Source organism: Neoarius graeffei, chromosome 12 (genome assembly GCF_027579695.1).
Source record: "Neoarius graeffei isolate fNeoGra1 chromosome 12, fNeoGra1.pri, whole genome shotgun sequence".
Classification (NCBI taxonomy): Eukaryota; Metazoa; Chordata; class Actinopteri; order Siluriformes; family Ariidae; genus Neoarius; species Neoarius graeffei.
In genome coordinates, this window is record NC_083580.1 from 43025362 (window position 1) to 43044068 (window position 18707).

An 18707-nucleotide genomic window follows, 5' to 3' on the forward strand; every position below is an offset into this window, starting at 1 on the left:
GAAAAATCTGAAAGGACAGTCGACGTTTAATTTTCTAATTTATAAATAAATTATCTAAATAAATATTTATTTATTAATATTCGTGTGTGTTAATTTATATAAGCAGCAATGGTTCCAGGTTCACTTTGTGACGGGCTGTGATCACATTCCATCATCCTTATTATTTTCCAAAAACAGCACATCCCCAAAGACTTGAATTGTATTCAGAAATTCTCAGTAAAGCCCCTTTTTAACTACAACGACTAACGTGTGCTTTTTTTTTTTTTTAACCAGATAAAAGATTTTCATACTGGTCAGATCTTAACAGCAAATGCGTGCCCTTTTCAAATTACTCAGACGCTTGTTCGGTTTAGTCCCTTAAAACATAGTAAGTGGAAAGAACAGTCGTGATGAAGCACCTTTTGCCATTTCTCCAGCTGCTTAGTGACGTAGCCTCTCTCGTTGAGGTAGGAAAAACCTTTTGGAATGGACAAGAATCTGGAGAGACAAGAACAGATGACGTATGATGAGAAAACTGCACTCTCTCAAGTCAAGCTCACCAGTGCATGCTGTTATTAAGAACTGTGCAGCGCAGCTCAAATTTCACTCATTAATCCTTAGATTTAATCAAATAAAGTGCGAGTAGCAAGGAGACTTCATGTATCTTTCTGTTTGAGCGACCGGTCACTAATATGTGCTGCTTAATAAAATTAACAAATCCACAGCTTACCTCAAAAGCAAGAGCACACCCTTGTCCCCGAGGTGAGTCAGTGCCGGCTTCAGCTGAATTAGCGCATGAAGATTCGCCTGAAGAACACAAAAGTAATCCATGAGATTGGTCAGAAGGCGTTGAATAATGTTTTTTTTATTGCCCCTCTGACAGTATTTCAGCTGGATATCACAGTTTACATTAATGCACTCGTTCTAACGCGTTTGTTTCTATAGTAACAGCTCATTAATAGAGATTTGTATTGCAGATGTGTGACAAAAATTATTTAAAAAAAAAAAGTGTAGTTATGTTGTTTTTTTTAAAGGAGACATTTAACAAACATTTACGGAAAGAGTCGTCGTCACTGCTTTGTAACAGAGGTCAAGCTGTACCTTAATTTTCTGACAAGAAAAAGCCTTTTACTGAAGGAGCGCCTGTTTATACTGCAGCTGCTATCAGGGATAACAGGAGTTTGTTTTGCTTATGTCACAAAATTAAATGCAACTCTAAATGGATAAAATGTGAGGTCATTAAATTTTTTTTTTTGTGCGGTCCAAATCCTGCACTCTGATTGGCTGGTAAGCAGGTCCACATCCTACGGTACGGACCCCAGTTACGGACCTCTGGCGACTCACTCGTTCACAACAACAAACATAGCAGCATGTTTTGCCAACATTTTTTTTTTTTTTTATATACAAGATTTATTTATAAGATGATCAAAAATCTTGTACATTTTTGCCAGCATTTCTCAGGAGAACAGCATTAATTTTACAGCATGGATAGCGATAACGACAGTGTTCACAGCGAAAGTGAGTTTTACTACTCTGAGGAAGAAGAAATAAAATAAAACATTTCAGGAGAAAGCTTAAAAACCTCTAACTTTCTAACGCCGAGCAAAAACATGGCTGAATCCTGAATGACTCAGTTTTGTATAAACAGGGGAATACATAGCCGGCAAAATGTAGGTTTTTTTCCTGCCATGGAAGTGCACTTATATACCGAGGAGGAAGCAATCTGCATTACAGCCGTGAATGAGGATTCAAAATGGCGGCTCGGCTCGGTTTTCCCTTTCGGGCGCTCTCGTTTTCTGTTAGAATTTGGTAAAGAAAAAAATAAATATATTATTTACCAGCTTAAGGTCGGTCCGTATGGTGAAATACCGTGACCTCGGCCTTGAATACTGACCTCGGCCCAGAGGGCCTTGGCCAGTACTTTCAAGACCTCGGTCACGGTATTTCACGATACAGACCTCCCAGCTGGTAAATAACATGTATTTTCTCATAATTATTGACAAATTGCTATGGAATAACATTCTTGTGCTGTTAGAAGAAAATCAACTTCAGGGTGGGAACAGTAACGCCACTTCATCGCACCACCTTGCCACTAATTACTTTCCAATCACAGCATGCCCAAGTCCAAGACTTAACCAATTAAGATGCTGGCATCAGATCACATTCCTCTCACTTCAATATACGTGATGACACTTTTTTTGTTTTGAAAAATACAAGCCTCTAGAGTTTATCTGGAATTTGATCCTTATTGCAGCTGATCTCTCACCTTGTCCTCACAGGCCTCATCCAGTATGTCCAAGGCTTCTATGGAGATGGTCTTGTTGCGGTCGTGGAGCTGAGTGACCAGCAGTTCGATGCCCCAGTTGCTGAAGAACTCCACGTTGGCACGGAGTAACACACGCAGGTGCTTGGTGGCGTACAGCCGACAATTCTGTAGGCATGCAAGTAAGCAAGCAAACACATGCACGCAGGCACGCACAAATACAGGTGAGAGATCAGTACTTTTACAACATGAACAGCCGATCCCATCAAACAAATCATTTTACCGTTCTAAAAGAACAAATCCTGAACGAGAGAAAACTCCAGGAAATGAATCTTGTACAGGAATGTTGAAGCCTTGAAATAATTTCTTGTCACCTTACCACTTCCAAACCACGTAATAATTTCAATCCACCCTAACACTTTAAAACCAAGGACGCGTTTGTTTTTCAGTTACGGAGGTTTATAGACCCCTGCCTAGGCTTCATGGGCAACACTTTGAGAGCTACTGCTTTAACAAGTCCAAACTTCTGCAATTAGCATCGAATGTAGAAAACACGGACAGCGTATCATCTCGAAAAAGTGAACCCACCACAGGTCTAGCACCTTTGCTGGCTGGCAGCCTTACAATCTTTGGCACTGCCCATCCCCATGTGTTTAAAATGACATGCATATCGCGCTAGCTACCTAGCCATATAGCCACCTTGATAGCTCTATGTGGCAGCGAGGGTGTGGTTGAGTGTCGGCTGTGAACAACGAGGAGTCAGATTGAACCAGCAGGCGACATGGAGTTACACCTGTGTCGAATGACTGGCTGTCTATTAAAGGAGAACCGAAGGCAAATTTATCATCACCAAAATTCTATTTCTCATTTTATTAAACGCAGGAACACATTTTTGATAGCCATTTTGTCACTGCTATATGAAGTTATGAGTGTTTGAAATACGCTACGCAAGATATCAGTCCATATGTCAAAGCAATGGCCATAAACAAGATTCATTGAGACCTGTGCGAGACATCGTAGGACGGAAGTAAAATGTCCAGCGGAAATCAAAGTGACCAACATCTGCCAACGCTGTCAAAAGACACGCGCGCCCTCTTTTGAATGCTGATGTAATCAAGTCAGAAGTTTTGTTTGTTTTGATAGCAATCAGGAAAGTTTGGAAAAAAAAAAGCAGGCAGTAATCGTCATTTCAACTCGTTTTTGTGCAATACTTCGTTTGGAAAACAGTTTTCAAAATGGTGGCACTGACACTTCACGTTTCGTAGTCTCGCACAAGTCTCGGGAAGATCGCGCGGATAAGCGACGCCTGCCGTAGACCATCTCATCTCATTATCTCTAGCTGCTTTATCCTGTTCTACAGGGTCGCAGGCAAGCTGGAGCCTATCCCAGCTGACTACGGGCGAAAGGTGGGGTTCACCCTGGACAAGTTGCCAGGTCATCACAGGGCTGACACATAGACACAGACAACCATTCACACTCACATTCACACCTACGGTCAATTTAGAGTCACCAGTTAACCTAACCTGCATGTCTTTGGACTGTGGGGGAAACCGGAGCACCCGGAGGAAACCCACGCGGACACGGGGAGAACATGCAAACTCCGCACAGAAAGGCCCTCGCTGGCCACGGGGCTCGAACCCGGACCTTCTTGCTGTGAGGCGACAGCGCTAACCACTACACCACCGTGCCGCCTGCCGTGGACCAAACGAACTAAATTCAACATGGCTACAAACCGAATAGGCCGATAAGTATAATTAATTGCAATTAGTCACCAATATGAGTCATGATATAAGGTTACTAAAACCGAAAACGTAACTGAATAACATGTTAAGAAATAAAGCAAGTGTGAAAATGACTTCAGTTCTCCTTTAATGTACGTCTGTCTTTCAGATAGCCAATAACGAGAGAGAGAGAGAGAGAGAGAGAGAGAGAGAGAGAGAGAGGTGTTCCCCAACGTGTAGTGTGTGTACACGCATGTGAAGTCACTAAGAAGTGAAAGTAAATAAGAAATAAAACGCACTTTGAACTGTTGCACCCATCTCCCAACTCCTCATTGTCCCAGCAAGTAAAAGCCATGACACTATATTATTTCTATTATTAAGGACGTCCAACCAGCCAGCCATCGAAATTTGCACGAAAGCCATTTGTTTGTCAGTGAACAAATACACTAACATTAGGATGGAGTTTATAAGTAGGCTAGTTAGTTTACAGTGCGCTCGGAATAGAAATGCCCTTGAAATAAGGAGTTATTAGCTCCGTGACAAATGGGTAACGTTCACATCAGTGTCAGTGAATTTCCAGTTCATGTGATAAATGTCCTTCCTAGATGTATCCATATTTATGAAATCTCTCCAGCTGAAACTATTTAAGCGCTTTACTTCGACTTATTTGACTCTCTGCAGTTAGGAGAATTTGATAAATGTGGCTACTTGTCCCATCATTTCTACCACTCTACCTTGGACGAAGGGGGCGGGCCTACCAAAGGCATGGGTGTAACTAACTTCAACCCTCATCTCGACTGCCCAGACTCCGCCTCCAAATTTGTTAACATGGCAGAGGTATTTAGCTTCATTTCCAGAGGTGGACAAAGTACCCAAGTTTATTATTTAAGTCAAAGTACAGATCCCACTGGTTAAATGTTACTCCGATACAAGTGAAAGCTGTCCAGTCAAATTTTTACTTAAGTACTGAAGTATTTGCTTTTAAAAATACTTAAGTATTAAAAAGTACATTTTCTGTCAACGCACTGTTATTATTGCCACAACGCTTACAAAACCTAATGCCTCTGAAGCAACCGACTGGATTTTCTGACTAACTTGTAGAACCTGTAGCGTTGAAGCGCCACCTGAACTCTTTTCAAACTCGAACTCGTATGTGACTCCTCACCGAATCCAGGGACACATGTCGGCCGAAACGAATCCGAGATAATCGCAAAAGAAGCATTTTTTTTCGAAATTTGTGATTTTTGTTTTTTTCCATCATGTGCAAGTTGAGATCTTGAAGAATGCAATCAGTATTTCAGATAATAGATTGTTTTGTTGGAAAAGCATACATTTTTTTGTTGCAAATTGTCTCGTTTTTGTCAGGACTGTAGCCTGCTGGGGGGTGTGGGTAAATTACCATATGGGCCATTCACATGATGATTTAAGTCATTTGTTTTGTTTTTTTTCCGTGAATCAGCTGTATGATCCGAGTTGAGCGCATGGCTACTTAACCTGCATACAGGCGTGTGATTTCACTATGGAATGAGTTACTAAACAGAGCGCAGAGGAGCTGAAACACCGCGAAGCAAACAAACACACGGTATTTACATCGGAGATCACCATTTCTAGCAAAAAAAAAAAAAAAACACAACCTCGTTTTCCAGATTGAATGGAATACTTGAATGATTGGATGATACACGGACCGTTCTAGGATTACATTCCATCGGAGGCATTGGTGTGCGCAAGGCGCCATTTCTCTTTCTGATGGGGTAAGTTTATTAATCTAAGGCTGTGTGGTTATTTTTGCATGTAACGGAGAGTGTTGTGGTTTGGTTAAGCCTAGGTCACAACCGGATGTACGATTTTTTGGCCGTGTGATTTTTGCCGTTTCCCAAATCGCTGCGGTTATTTTGTTCACGGAGAAAGACGCGCGTTGGCCATAAGTTTGTCTTGCAACCTGAAAAAAACCTAAGCGCCCGTAGAGTTTGTTTGACATGACAAAGAACCTCTGCGGCCGGTCTGCGGCTCGAAAATCAGCACATCACACGCGTGCTCTCCGTGTGTTTCTTGCGGTTTTTGCATGTAGACCAGCTGTAGGAGCGCGTACTGTACGGCCGGTTGTGACCGAGGCTTTACATGAAACTAGTGTTGTGTTAGTTGTGTCATCATCGTGCTCTCTTTCTTTCTTACGGTGTGAGTAATTTTTCAACCACAAAACGTTTAAGTATACTTTAGGACTTATTTTTGTACTTCATAATTGTGTTGGGCATACTTTGCATGGAAGGAAAATTGACGTGGTGATTTGTTTACATGAAAGTAGTATCGTGCTAGCTCGTAGGGGGTAGGGCTTTCCTTAATGTCATGCAAATGAGCACCATCATGTGCCCGCCCTACACCCAGAGTAGCTGAGATGGAAAACTTTGAGGGCGATTTTCTCCCTTTTCTGTTTTAAGAAGTATACACTTTCAAAAGGCCACACATTCTTCAAATATTGTCAGATCTCCACATGGAAAACATCATTGGAAAGCTTAGAAACTGTACTTTCTGAATCTGTCAATAACTCAAAATGCCCCCGGGCCGACATGTGTCCCTGGATTCTGTGATCTGCCACATACTGGGTCGCTAATGTTACTAGAAAAGAAAAAGATTTCTACATTCTGTTTATCTGGCAAGATTATGCTAATGTTATTCATGTTAGTGTGACTCCGTTTTTACATGCTAACTAACAGTGTCCAAGTTAACTAGCGACGTGTTATCGTTAGTCGTAGACAAGGCTGTAGTAACTTGGTGGGCAAATCCATAGAAAACCATTTGACTAACCAGACTGCACAGCTATCGTAACATTATCGCGAGCTCGAAAAGCACAGACAACTTCATTGCAAGCTTTCTCTTGGAATAAAACGTTTACACACCTCAATATGCGCCCGCAGGTTGGACGGCGAGTTTCTGAAGGCCGTGATGTGGTTCGTTTTAGGCAAACAAAAAGATTTAAAACGAAACGCATCTTTAATCCTTTCTGAAAACTGAAACGCGGGTGCGTGCATTCCCCAGAAGAACCGCCTCCTTCCATTCTGCCATCAACTAATCGTTTTCATATAATACCGCTGAGAAATTGAATTTGATTTTATCCAGTCTGTGGACGTGACGTGACCCTAGTGATTACTGACAGGCTGTCTCAGTGTCACCTGCGAAAAAAAACCAATCACGTTTTATAAAAGAAAACAAAAAACATCCACTTTCAAAGCCGCTTCATAGTAACGAGGACCTTGATAGAAATATAGTGGAGTAAAAAGTACGATATTTGTCTTTCAAATGTAGTGAAGTTAAAGTCACAAGTTTCCAAAAAAAAAAATAAAAATACTCAAGTACTGATACTCAAAAAAGTGTACTTAAGTACAGTACTCAAGGAAATGTACTTCATTACTGTCCACCTCGTTTATTTCTATAAAATGGGAGGCAACGGAGCCACGCCATCCATGTTTTCTACAGTCGATGGTAATTAGCAGCAGCAAATCAACACTCCGATTACGTGTAGTTTCAGCAGTACGTCGTATGGTAAAACTAAAGCTATAAAAGATTAGCTCTCTGAGCATGCGGCTTACATCAGTTGCAGCAGTGAGGATTTTGGAGAGGATGACTCGTGCCAAGCCATCTCGGCTGTAGTCCAGTGTGGATACAGTCAGTTTCAGTAGATGGTCCTGATTTTTCAGGGAGCACAGGTTCAGCAGGCTGCAAAGACAAAGTAGAGCTGAACGTCAGTGGAAAAACATCAACATGGCTCAAAGTTCTGTTTTTTTTTTTTCGGCCATAAAGTAAAAGCTTTAACCTGATCAGGGTCATGGCCAGAAATTCAAAAACACAAAATCTACCAACACAAGGATTCATGTGTGTGAACTGATGAAGAGGCAGAACAACTGCTGAAGATAACGTTCGATTATTAACTGTTTGAGTGGATCTTATTCAAAATCTCTGTTCGCGGTGCAGCTTGATAGCCCTGGAGCCAGGGATTCAGGAGCAGTGCAGCACAGGTTATAGTCCGTCTCCAACATGTGGGGGTGTATTGAAGACGAGACAAAAAATTAAATTGCAAACATTTTATCTACAAGGAAATTACAAAGAACAAAACCTCGTCAGCAGTTATACGTCTCAGTTTCAGTCAGAATTTTACATACACGGACATCATGATTTCTCTGAGCTGTCGACTGTTGATCAGAATGATTGTACAGTACAACATACATACAGTAATAGAAAAAACCCCACAAGAATTTGGTGTACAAGTTATAATTAATTTATGTATCATCACGTCTGACACTGATTAGCAGCACCGGAGCACCCCAGGGCACGGTGCTGGCCCCTCTTCTCTTCACCCTGTACACCGCGGACTTTTGCTACAACTCGGAGCTGCGTCACATTCACAAGTTCGCTGATAACATAGCCATCGTTGGGTGTATCAGTGACGACAGAGAGGAGGAGTATCGGAGCTTGGTGAGGGACTTTGCTGTGTGGTGCAACAAGAACCATCTGCAGCTCAACACTTCGAAGACCAAGGAGCTGGTCATTGACTTTGGGAGGTCCAGACCAAGGTCACGACCAGTTCTTTTTTTTCAATTGTTTATTTATTGAGTTTTTTTTCTTTAATATACACATACAACACACTCAGAACAAACAGTTAAGCTAAGAGAGAGCAAATACATTAATATAGCTATTAAGCAATATAGAATGTGTGAAGACATTGACAAGGGAAAAAAAAAAACAGAAATAATACAAATAAATAATAAATACAATAGCAAATAAATAAATAAATAAATAAATAAATAAATTAAAAAAGTGCATTATTGTTATTATTATTACTATTATCTTAGAGAAGAAAATAAGGTACACAGAAATGGCACACATGGACGTAAGTCATATATAAGGCCAAAGTGAGATGTCACTCAAATTAGGTCAAATGATGATCAAGGGCGCCAATGTTTGTACAAAGAGATCCCCTTTACCTTTCAAGTGGTAAGTGTGTTGTTCCAGTTGCATTGTGTCATTCATTATTGATTTGAAGAGGTTAATTGTAGGTGGTGTAGCTTGATTCCAGTTAAGCAATATGCATTTTTTCGCTACATAAGCTATTATGCCAATTCTTTTATTGGAGATAGAGTCTAGTGCACCGTCTGGATCTGTACCAAATAGATACAGTAAAGGTGATAGTTTGAATTCAATTTGCATGACTTTGGTTGTTAAATTGTGTACCTCATTCCAAAATTGTTTTAATTTACTACAATTCCAGAACACATGAATAAGTGAACCAATGCATGTTTTACAACGATGACATTCCGGGGAGACAGTGGGAAACATCTTGCTGAGACGGACTGGTGTTAAATACATTCTGTGCATAAATTTATAATTCTGCTCAATTACCTTGTTACAGGATAAAGAAACAAAAACATTACAACATATTTTGGTCCAGAGCTCGTCATCAAGATCTTGTTCCAAATCTCTCTGCCATACAGTTCTAAGTGACATCAATGAGGAGCTATTATAGTCCAATAGTGCCCAATAGATCACAGAGATCTTTCCCTTCAGCGTTGTGGAATTGACCATAATTTCTTCGATGTCAGATAAAGTAAGGGACATTTGCCCTGTATTTTCCAATGTGGCTATATAATGACGAAGCTGTAGGTATTTGTAAAAGTCTTTGTTTGAAATTTCAAATTCAGATCTGAGGTCTGCAAAGGATTTTAGGGTACCCTTCTCAAGTACATTTTGGAACTTGTGTATTCCATGATCTTTCCATTTAGTAAATAATGATTTCCCGATCGAGGGTGGCAGGTCTGGATTAGAGGATATAGGGGCTAAGATAGAAATGGTGGTAAGTAAGCCACAAAATCTCTTCACATCTTTCCAAGCCTGAAGAGTGTTTCTTATTACATATGTTCTTGATACTGATGTTATTGCTTTTATGTTATTGATGAATGGCAGAGTAATGATTGAGCTGGGAAAACAAAGTTCTCCTTCAATGTCTGTCCAATGAGCAGTGGTTCGATTCTGTATCCAGCTAATTATGTCCTTAGTCTGTGCCGCCCAGTAGTACAATTGAAAATCTGGGAGGCCCAGCCCGCCCTTTTCTTTAGATTTAGTTAAAGTTTTCAAGGAGATTCTTGGGGTGGAATTCTTCCATATAAAAGAACTAATTATTTTGTTAATTGACTGAAAGAATGGTTTGTTTAAATAACAAGGTAAGGACTGGAAAAGATAATTAAATCGTGGCAGTACATTCATTTTAATCACATTGATTCGTCCAATAAAAGAAATGGGAAGCAGATTCCAGTATTCCAATTCCTCTTTGATTTTGCTAAGTAAAGGAGTATAGTTTACCTGAAATAAGTCTTTTAGGTTTTGACAAACATTAATTCCCAGGTATTTAAATCCACCTTGTGTCCAGGTAAAAGGAGATATTCTTTTTAATTCTGATGAAATGTCTGTGTTAAGTAGGCAAGCATTGGATTTTGTTAAATTAATTTTGTAGCCTGATATTCTTCCAAATTTCTTAATTAGGTCTAGAGCTGCTGGGATTGATTTTTCTGGGGTGGACAAATACAAGATCACATCATCTGCATATAAAGAAATTTTATTGTTTTTTTTGCCAATATCAATGCCAAAAATATCTGTACTTGATCTTATAGCTTCTGCAAGAGGTTCAATAGCCAAATTGAATAAGAGAGGGGACAAAGGACACCCTTGACGACAGCCCCTAAATAGGCCAAATCTGTCAGACAAAGTGCCATTGACACGTACCTGTGCTTGAGGGTCCCTATAAAGACTCCTGATCCACCCAAGAAATGATTCGTCAAAATTAAATTTTTTCAAGACAGCAAATAAATATGGAAACTCTACCCTGTCAAATGCCTTCTCGGCGTCCAGTGAGATTAGCAGTGACTGGTGTCCAGACAGGGCTGAGTAGTCAATGACATCTAACAGTCTCCTAATGTTATCTGAAGCATATCGTGCTTTGACAAAACCTGACTGATCGGGATTGATTAACGTAGGCAACAGGTTCTCCAGTCTCCGTGTGATGAGTTTAGATATAATTTTGAAATCAACTGTGAGTAAAGAGATTGGACGGTATGAGGAGCATTCAGCACTGTCTTTGTCTTTCTTGTGTATCAGTGATATTACAGCCGTTTTCATAGAATCTGGGAGCCGCCCTTTCTTAAAAAAGTCCTGTACCATAGGCATAAAAAGGGGCTCTATATCAGGCCAAAATTTCTTGTAAAATTCAGCAGGATATCCATCCAGTCCTGGGGATTTTCCTAATGGTAGAGACTTAATGGTATCCAACACCTCTTCTGATGTAACAGGGCGACATAAGTGTGCGTTATCTTCATCTGACAAAGAAGGTAGTGATAGTTTCTCTAGAAAAGACTGAATGTCTGACTCTACTGGGTTTTCTGATGTATATAATTTTTTATAAAAGTTCAGGAATGAGGACTGTATACTTTGCAAATCATATCTTAATTGGCCATTTGCCTGACGTATATGTTTTATGGTACGGTCAGTTTGTTCTTTTTTGAGCTGATAAGCTAAAAGTCTGCTGGGCTTATTTCCATATTCATAATAACGTTGTCTTGTGAAGAACAGAAGTTTTTTAACTTTCTCTGTTTGGATGATATTGAGATTAGCTCTAACAGCTTTGAGGTTCCTCAAGTTTTCCTCTGTGGGTGATTGTTTGTGGGATTGTTCTAGGGTAGTAAGTTCTTTTTGAAGTTGAGAAGCACGTTCATTGGCAGCCTTTTTTATAGCGCTTGTATATGAAATTAGATGTCCCCTAATGACTGCTTTAGCCGCGTCCCAAATTACAGCAGATGTAACAGGAGAGAATGAATTTTCCTGCCAATATTGACCTATCCATTGCTTTATTTTTAAACAAGCTTCAGTGTTTGAGAGAAGTGAGGCGTTAAATCTCCAGTATTTAGTCCGTTCTCTCTGGTGCCCTAGGGCGAGCTTAAGATATACTGGAGAATGATCAGATAGAAGAATTGGGCCAATAGTACAGGACATGACGGATGACAGAAGGTCTTGAGGTAGAAGAAAGTAATCTAATCTCGAATATGTTTTATGTCTGGTGGAGTAAAAGGAATAATCTTTGGTGGTAGGGTTAAATTCCCTCCAGACATCAATCAGACCTGCATCGTTGCATGCCAGCTGTAGGGCTTTGGATGCATTTGGATTGGATATTAAGTGTGATGATTTATCAAGATTGCCATCCATGTTACAGTTAAAATCACCAGCAACTATTCCTAGATCTTTATGGTGTTGAGAGAATAAAGTAATCATATCTGACATGAATTTAGGGCAGTCATCATTTGGTGCATAAATGTTATGCAGGATAATTTCTCGGCCATATAGCAGTCCACAGACCAGGACATATCTGCCTTCCTGATCATGGTGCTCTTCTGTCATTATAAATGGCAAGTTTTTATGGATAAGTATAGCTGTTCCCCTTTTACTGCTTGTATAGCTTGAAAAGTAAACCTGTCCAACCCAATCTCTCTTCAGTTTTTTATGCTCTTCTTTTGACATATGCGTCTCTTGCAGATAAGCTACATCTGCTTTTTGGCTTTTCAAGAACGTAAGAACTCTCTTGCGTTTAATTGGGTGACCTAGGCCTCTGACATTGAAAGTTATCACATTAAGTGAGTTTACCATGTGTTAAGTGAGTAGTGTTGCGTCACATATTGCACTTATGAGACAAGAAAGAAAAAACAGAACATACATAAAATATAAACAACAGAGTAAGTAAACCAAAATACAGACAAAGTAAAAATCTCTCTCAGCATCCCCTAACCCTCCTCCCCAGCCCAAAAGCCAAGTCCCCAATTGACAAGGCAATCCAATTACAAAAACAACCCTGATACTGTCTAACAGAGTGTAGCCTACATTAAATGCCTGTAAACAACACACGCAAAGATGTCAGAACTTTTTTTTTTTCCCCACCCCAAAGAAATATAGGGGATCCCATAAGCCATAGAATGAACATTTCAGACCAAGTGGTAGAGTAAATTGAGTTATACAAGGAAGAAAAAAAAAAAAAGGGGGAGAAGAAAAATAAAAACCTTGGTCAACACAGCAAGATGATCTGAAATAATAACATTTGGGTTAACTTTATCGTTGTCCATATATATATATAGAGTCCCATGTAGTTTACAGTCCTTGCTTGGCTTAGTGGGATCGCATAAGAAAAATAAAGCTCACCCCTCGTTGTCGTTTGCACCAACCTGGGAACCCCCAGCCACGGTGCTACGGTAGAAATCTTCAGCCTCCTGTGGTGAGGAAAGGTGGCGGATCCTTCCTTCGTGGAGTACTCTCAGCTTGCACGGATGAGGATGGAAGCCGCGGAAAGTTCCCATGTCCAGGAATCGCTGTTTCACTCCATCAAACTTGCGTCTCTGCTTCATGGTTTCAACAGACACGTCCTGGGTGAAGTACAGCTTGGATCCGTCGTGTGTGATTTCGCGATTCTTTGCTGAACGGAGTGCCAGCTCTTTGTCTTGGAATTTAAGAAAGCGGATAATGACAGCTCTGTGCTGGTTCGGCCGTACTTCGCCCAGAGTGCGATGCGCTCTTTCCAGTACGAGTGGCTGACTTGAGTCCAATCCAAGCCATACAGGTAGCATATCTTGCACGAAGTCCACGAGCCGACGTGAGCCCTCTGCGCTCCCTCGAAGACCAAAGAGCCTGATGTTCTTACGTCTCCCACGATTTTCCAAATCTTCCGTCTTTGATTCAAGTTGTGCAATTCTTTCGGTAGCAGCTGCTAGTGATGCTTCCAGGCGATTTAGCTTGTCTTCTGTGCCAGATATACGAGTCTCGGCCTCGTCAATACGTTTTTCGTTGGCGGTAACATCTCGACTGATATCTGAAAGATTGTTCTCTACCGATAAAATAGAGTTGGCCATTTCGTTCAAACGTCCATCTATTGCATCGAGTTTAGATCCAAATTCAGACCGAAGGGCCTTGAGCTCGGTTAGCACCTCTGCTATCGCCATGTTGTCTTGGTTGCTGAGAGTTTCCTCCGGTGGTTTCTTCGAAGATTTTTTACCTGCTTTACGTGCTTTTCCGAAAATTTCACACTCTTTTACTGGCTGGGGGTTTGACATAGTCAGAGCAAGGAAGATAGCGGGGTGAAAACTATTTGGGGTAGTTTTATGTGCGAAGTTAACAGGAGCTTCCAACTATGCTGCCATTCTCTTCAGGGCCGAGCGCCCCCCCCCTCACGACCAGTTCTGATCGAGGGAGTCGAGGTGGAGGCTGTGGATTCCTACAAGTACCTCGGGCTGTGGCTGGACTGGACTTGCAACACCAATCACTTGTACAGGAAGGGACAGAGCAGGCTATACTTCCTTAGGAGGCTGCGGTCCTTTAACATCTGCAGGAAACTCCTGTGGATGTTCTATCAGTCTGTGGTCGCCAGTGTCCTGTTTTACACCGTGGTGTGCTGGGGGGGGCAGCACATCCAAGAAGGACACATCCAGGCTGGACAAACTGATCAGGCGGGCCGGCTCTGTGGTCGGCATGAAGCTGGACTCTCTGGTGACGGTGGCAGAGAAGAGGTCTATGGACAAACTATTGAACATCATGGACGATGCCAGTCACCCTCTGCACACCGTCATCAGCAACCAGAGGAGCCTGTTCAATGACAGAATGCTCCTTCCCAAGTGCAGGACGAACAGACTCAAAAACTCCTTTGTCCCTCACGCCATCAGACTGTACAACTCCTCTCTGGGGGGGAGGAGGGGTAACAGGAGGACAGAGGACGGGAAGGAGCAGTAGCCTAGCCTAACAATAAGCAATACCGGACAATGTGCAATATAATGTGCAATATCTCTCCTGCTGGCCCCTCCCCCCCCCTTACCCATATCTTTTTCTTTTTATATTTGTATATGTAAATAATATATTGTAATTTATCTAGAAGTTTTCCTCTATATCTTTTCTCTGTTTGTCTGTAATGATGCTGCTGGAATCTTAATTTCCCTGAGGGAACCCTCCCAAAGGGATCAATAAAGTTTTATCTAATCTAATTATTTTTTAATCAACACAGGATCAAAATTACACATACATCCACTTAGATTATTAACTCAGTGGTGCTGAGAGTTCCAAAATGTCTTAATTGGCCAAGGCCCGTTAACTTCCTGTTAATCATCATGAATGACTACAGCTGGTAGCTTCTCCGTGCCAACATAAGATCAACTGTGAGCTACTGCTCACTTCTGTATCTCCCCCCCCCATCAGAATGCAAGCAATCAAAGGAATGGGACACTTATTATGAATGTTTACTTCAACAAATTATTAACAAGTAAAGTGCAGTGCTCTCCCCAGGTATTTCAAAAAGCATCCTGGTAAACTCATTTTGAAATAGCATTTTACTTCTTGAAATAGCGTCAAAAACCACACTGTGTGTTTCGTAAATACATTGTCAGTAAACAGGAAGTTGATGTGCGACAGACCTGAAAACGGAATACATGGTATAGAACCCCAAACTGAAGTTTGGTACCAAGGACCAAGTGGCTATGATTTGGGGCTGCTGAGGAAAAGGGTGTTTTGGATGGATGGACAGAGGTAAACCAGTATAACCACCCCCCCGCCAGAAGCTTGATGGTGGCTACCAAAAGTATCTGGATCAAAGTGAAACCTGCAAAGGGAATTTAATCAAATATTCAGTGTGCCGTAAGACTCGTCAGGGTCGTGGGGGATGATGGGGCTAATCAGGTAGGAAGTGGGGTACACCAAGGTCGTCAATCTCTTGCAGGACTAACACAGAGACGAACCACCATTCACACTTACGGGCAATTTAAAGTAGCCAGGTGACCCAATTCGCATGGTTTTGGACTGTGGGAGGAAATTGGAACACCCGGAGAAACCCCACACAGGCAACAACATACCAGAACTGCAAGAACATGCAAGCTCGGCGAAGAAAGGCACCAGCTGGCCATGAGGTTTGAACCCAGAACCTTCTTGCTATGAGGCGACAGGACTAACCATCACATCATTGTGTCGCCACGTTGATTTCTGAAAACCCGGGAAGGGGGGGGGGGGGGGGGGGGGGACCCTTGTGCATCAAATTCTTTTTGTCCCCCATTAAAGATGTTGCACGATCATTCTGCCTCCGAAAAAGAACAGTTCAAAGAAATAATTGATAGCCCAGTATTGCCATGACATTCAATTTTATTATTTTTTAAGGTCTCTTGACTCTACAGCATTTCTTTGCAAGTGCCTAGGGCTTCTGCACAGTACTGTGTGCACGCAAGTATGTGCACCCACATGCACAGGACCTCAGGTGAGCTAAGAGAATAAAGCACATTTTAACATCAGGTGTGATTCCATGCGGCCTCAAATTGTTGGGTCCATGAACATGAACCGTTTCTGGAATCCAACAAAGCTGGATCTGTATGGAAAAAAAGACCTTCATCGAACTTCAATGACTGCTTTTAACTCACCACTGGAAGACACTGCATTTCTCCAACAATTTAACGCCACTGGGGTGGGCAGAGAGAGTACCCAGGAAGAGGAAGTAATGCTGGCTGAGTGTATTGAGGAGGCCATTGCTCTGTAGGCTACGGTCTGGTTTGAGCCCAGAGGACGACGACAGCCAGTGCACAATGTCCTTCACCAGGTCCTCCAGGTACACCTGGCCATCCTGATGTGAGAGAATTGCAAACGAACCAAGATTAAACAACCATGAATGTATAAGCAGGCATACAAACCAAACAAAAAAAAAGGCTAGAGAGTATGAGTGTTCCCCCTCCCTCACCTCATCCGAATCCAGAAGGAACTCGATGAACTGGCAGCCGACGACAGTCAGCTGTTTGGCTTTGCTGTGGTCTAACTCAAGGCTGGCATACAGCTTACTGCTGGGTTTGTAAAAGAACAGGAGCCTCCTTACAAACCTAAAAAGCAACCCCAGATCATCACCAAATGCACCATCAAATAATTAAAAAAGTAAACAAACATGATATGAAGTAATGAATTATAGCGATATGAATGTCTTTACTTGTGCATTTGTTCATCTTTGTTGTTGCGCAGGTTGACATTTGGCCACTGCAACATAACATGGAAAATTATACAACAATTTGCTAATTAAAATCCTGTTATTTAACCCTCTTCTCTTTAACTGACCTTTAGTATTGTACCGATAAGAACCCAGTTCCAATCTAGGTTTTGCTTGTGATTGAGAATATGACTGTCTCGGAGATTGAGCATCAGAGCCTCCTCAGTGTCCTGGGAACAAAACACACAGGCATACAAAAAACCTAAAGCAGCAGCATTTTTACTGGAACGTAAACGATGGATTATACAGTTGTGCTTGAAAGTTTGTGAACCCTTTAGAATTTTCTATATTTCTGCATAAATATGACCTAAAACATCATCAGATTTTCACCCAAGTTCTAAAAGTAGATCAAGAGAACCCAGTTAAACAAAAGAGACAAAAATATTATACTTGGTCATTTATTTACTGAGGAAAATGATCCAATATTACATATCTGTGAGTGGCAAAAGTATGTGAACCTCTAGGATTAGCAGTTAATTTGAAGGTGAAATTAGAGTCAGGTGTTATCAATCAGGTGTGAGTGGGCACCCTGTTTTATTTAAAGAACAGGGATCTATCAAAATCTGATCTTCACAACATGTTTGTGGAAGTGTATCATGGCACGAACAAAGGAGATTTCTGAGGACCTCAGAAAAAGCGTTGTTGATGCTCATCAGGCTGGAAAAGGTTACAAAACCATCTCTAAAGAGTTTGGACTCCACCAATCCACAGTCAGACAGATTGTATACAAATGGAGGAAATTCAAGACCATTGTTACCCTCCCCAGGAGTGGTCAACCAACAAAGATCACTTCAGGAGCAAGGCGTGTAATAGTCGGTGAGGTCACAAACGGCCCCAGGGTAACTTCTAAGCAACTGAAGGCCTCTCTCACATTGGCTAATGTTCATGAGTCCACCATCAGGAGAACACTGAACAACAATGGTGTGCATAGCAGGGTTGCAAGGAGAAAGCCACTGCTCTCCAAAAAGAACATTGCTGCTTGTTTGCAGTTTGCTAAAGATGACGTGGACAAGCCAAAAGGTTATTGGAAAAACATTTTGTGTTCCTTCCACAACATTTCGATTGGAAAAATAGAACTTTTTGGTTTAAATGAGCAGCATTATGTTTGGAGAAAGGAAAACACTGCATTCCAGCATAAGAACCTTATCCCATCTGTGAAACATGGTGGTGGTAGTAGTAGTATCATGGTTTGGGCCTGTTTTGCTGCATCTGGGCCAGGACAGCTTGCCATCATTGATGGAACAATGAATTCTGAATTATACCAGCGAATTCTAAAGGAAAATGTCAGGACATCTGTCCATGAACTGAATCTCAAGAGAAAGTGGGTCATGCAGCAAGACAACGACCCTAAGCACACAAGTTGTTCTACCAAAGAATGGTTAAAGAAGAATCAAGTTAATGTTTTGGAATGGCCAAGTCAGTCCTGACCTTAATCCAATCGAAATATTGTGGAAGGACCTGAAGTGAGCAGTTCATGTAAGGAAACCCACCAACATCCCAGAGTTTAAGCTGTTCTGTACGGAGGAATGGGCTAAAATTCCTCCAAGCCGGTGTGCAGGACTGATCAACAGTTAACGGAAATGTTTAGTTGCAGTTATTGCTGCACAAGGGGGTCACACCAGATACTGAAAGCAAAGGTTCACATAGTTTTGCCACTCACAGATAT

The 18707-nt window shown here is 41.5% G+C and overlaps 1 protein-coding gene across 1 annotated transcript in view; it reads right to left on the reverse strand.

The window, feature by feature from the left end:
- Positions 1 to 18707, reverse strand: part of rictorb (RPTOR independent companion of MTOR, complex 2b) — a 141276-nt gene that overhangs the window by 41637 nt on the left and 80932 nt on the right. The window contains exons 18-25 of the mRNA XM_060935914.1: positions 17110 to 17211; positions 16985 to 17031; positions 16745 to 16880; positions 16431 to 16630; positions 7548 to 7674; positions 2246 to 2410; positions 710 to 786; positions 399 to 477 (exon numbers count right to left, since the gene is read on the reverse strand). Of these exons, the coding sequence (XP_060791897.1) occupies positions 399 to 477; positions 710 to 786; positions 2246 to 2410; positions 7548 to 7674; positions 16431 to 16630; positions 16745 to 16880; positions 16985 to 17031; positions 17110 to 17211 (933 nt within the window). The remainder of the gene's footprint in view (positions 1 to 398; positions 478 to 709; positions 787 to 2245; positions 2411 to 7547; positions 7675 to 16430; positions 16631 to 16744; positions 16881 to 16984; positions 17032 to 17109; positions 17212 to 18707) is intronic.